Source organism: Alligator sinensis, unplaced genomic scaffold (assembly GCF_000455745.1).
Source record: "Alligator sinensis unplaced genomic scaffold, ASM45574v1 scaffold730_1, whole genome shotgun sequence".
Lineage (NCBI taxonomy): Eukaryota > Metazoa > Chordata > Crocodylia > Alligatoridae > Alligator > Alligator sinensis.
Genome location: NW_005842027.1, coordinates 33,869 through 36,225, shown reverse-complemented (window position 1 = coordinate 36,225; position 2,357 = coordinate 33,869). Strand labels below are relative to the sequence as shown.

The following is a 2,357-nucleotide window of genomic DNA, read 5'->3' as shown; positions in this document are numbered from 1 at the left end:
GGGAAAGAGGAACTATAAATGAAGGAAAAAGGGGGAAAAATTAAGAACGATTCTCCATTATTTCTTAAATTGCTGGAATTTTTACAGTATGATTGTAATGGCATAGTATTTTTATTCTGTTTTCTATTTTTTTTAATTATCCATAATGTGGAATCATAGGGCTACAACACAGTATAACAAGGTTTAAAAGGGGTGTGCAACCCGAAAGAAAGTTGAGAATCAGTGCTCTTGGGCTACTGTAGCTACCTTGGTTTAGAGCTTAATAATAAGGACAGTTCAACCCCAAAAGTATCTAAAGTTTAACAAAAAACTTTCTATGTTATTAAGATTCCTTGTGCAGACACAAAACGTACAATGAATTGTAAAGGAAGACAACAAGATACAGGTCTACAATGTAGCCATAATCCCCACTTTCCTTTACAGATGCGAAATTTGGGTGACCTACTGTCAGCATCTCAAGGAGCCCAAAGAGGTATCACTAACAATGCCTCCACATTAAGTGGGAAGATTACCACACACGCGCCAGCATTCTTGCTAAAGCCAACTTTACCAAAATTGAGTCCGTGACCTCAAGCACCAACTTTGTTGGATCAAACTTTTTGTGTAGGTCAAATCTGAAAACAAGTGTTCAACTCCCAGGTTAGCTGTGGGCTGAGAGCTTGTGACAGCCAGAAGAAACACTACAAGGACACATTGAAGGCATACCTCAAGAAAATGGGTTCCACTATTAAGAGCTGGGAGGAGCTGGCTGCTAATTAACTCCAATGGCACTAGAACTTCAACCAAGCAGCAGCCTATTCCAAGGAAAAGTGCCTTGCCCTCGAAGCAGAGAAGAGTGTGGAGGAAGGAAAAGGAGAGGGATCCCAGCCTAAAGCTTACTCTCTCCTGCAGAAAGACCTGCAATTTCTGCAGATGGATCTGTGGCTCAAGGATTGGACTCTTAAGTCAACTCAAGACCCATCAATGTGCCATGCTAGAGATCATACTCGATTGCTGACGACACCAACTACGGCTTGTAGAGTACAGGTTTCAATACCTAATTTTTCCTAATCAATTTGTGGAATTTCCAGCTGCTCTGGGCCTAGGATGTCAAAACAATTTGACATTGAATTAGGGATGCTCCCAATGAGACATTCAAAGGGATACATACCACCATTAAGGAAGGAGCTCATTCATGGGCTGGGCCACAAATTTCTAATTTAAATCTAGGCTTGCCTCAAGTGCAAGGAGAGTTACCTGAGGGACTGCTAAAGCAACCAAACCATGTTTGCCATTTCATAGCTTATTCTCCTTTAACAGTGACAAAGAAAGAAACAACAAAGGAAAGGGGACAACGAAGACTCACCAGAGTGCGTCCTGAGGTGTCCTGTGAGGGCATCCCTTCTGCGGCAGGCATAGCTGCAGAAGGGACATTTGAAAGGTTTCTCCCCAGAGTGTAACTTGATATGCCTCAGCAGGTTCCCCTTCTGTGTAAAAGAAGCTCCACACTGGTTACAGTGGAAGGGGCGCTCACCTAAAGTAGAAAATACAGTGGTCAGAACTGTCAAGAAATCAGCTACAACATTTATAGACCTAACATCCCATTGCTTGTAACAATATGTAGCGTGGCCCGATCTAAGTCAACTTTATCATTTGGTTTAAATTTGATGCAACTCATTCTACAATGTAAATTACTCTACTCAAACAATTGTAAAACCGATTATGCTAATGTTAGAGGCTATAAATTACATAGCATCCTGGGTAAAGATTAGCACACAGATTTGGAGTGCTTCTGTTTTTAGGCACCCAACATGAGATGTTTTAAACAGGAGTGCCTGGTTTTTCAATGCAGTGGGTGTTCACTATCTTTTAGGTGCTTCAACTAGATACTTTGGAAAAATACAGGCCCAATACTGTGGCTTTGTGCTATTACCCCTATGGCCCTACAACAATCTTGGTTATAGGTCCATCTTTAAAGCGTGTCTGGTACCAGCCAAAAAAAACTACTCTGGACAGATATCAAGGCCTCAGCCTTAAAATGTCCATTTCTTTCTTTATATTTTATTTTAAATCCCTCTAAGGTCTTTTTTACGCTTGCAGAATGGTTTCAGGGGGGAAATAATTGTAAATCAAAATCAAGCCCAAATCCACAAGTTTGACACACAATTTTCATTAATACCAATGTTGATTCTTAAAAACCTTCATATTTTCCTTCCCACACTTCACTTCCAGCAACTTTTTGCAGCCCTTCATGTATACATCTGTCAAAGCAAAGGCTTCATCGCTCAAAGTCTATTCCAGACCTACATTTCTATGATTCTTTGAGGGTATGAATAGATTATTAGATACCATCTGATAATTTACATTAGTGTTATAGT

At 40.3% G+C, this 2,357-nt stretch overlaps 1 protein-coding gene across 1 annotated transcript in view; it reads right to left on the bottom strand.

Moving 5' to 3' along the window:
• Positions 1-2,357, bottom strand: part of IKZF2 (IKAROS family zinc finger 2) — a 67,609-nt gene that overhangs the window by 55,721 nt on the left and 9,531 nt on the right. The window contains exon 2 of the mRNA XM_025202489.1: positions 1,346-1,513. Coding sequence (XP_025058274.1) covers positions 1,346-1,513 — 168 coding nt within the window. The remainder of the gene's footprint in view (positions 1-1,345; positions 1,514-2,357) is intronic.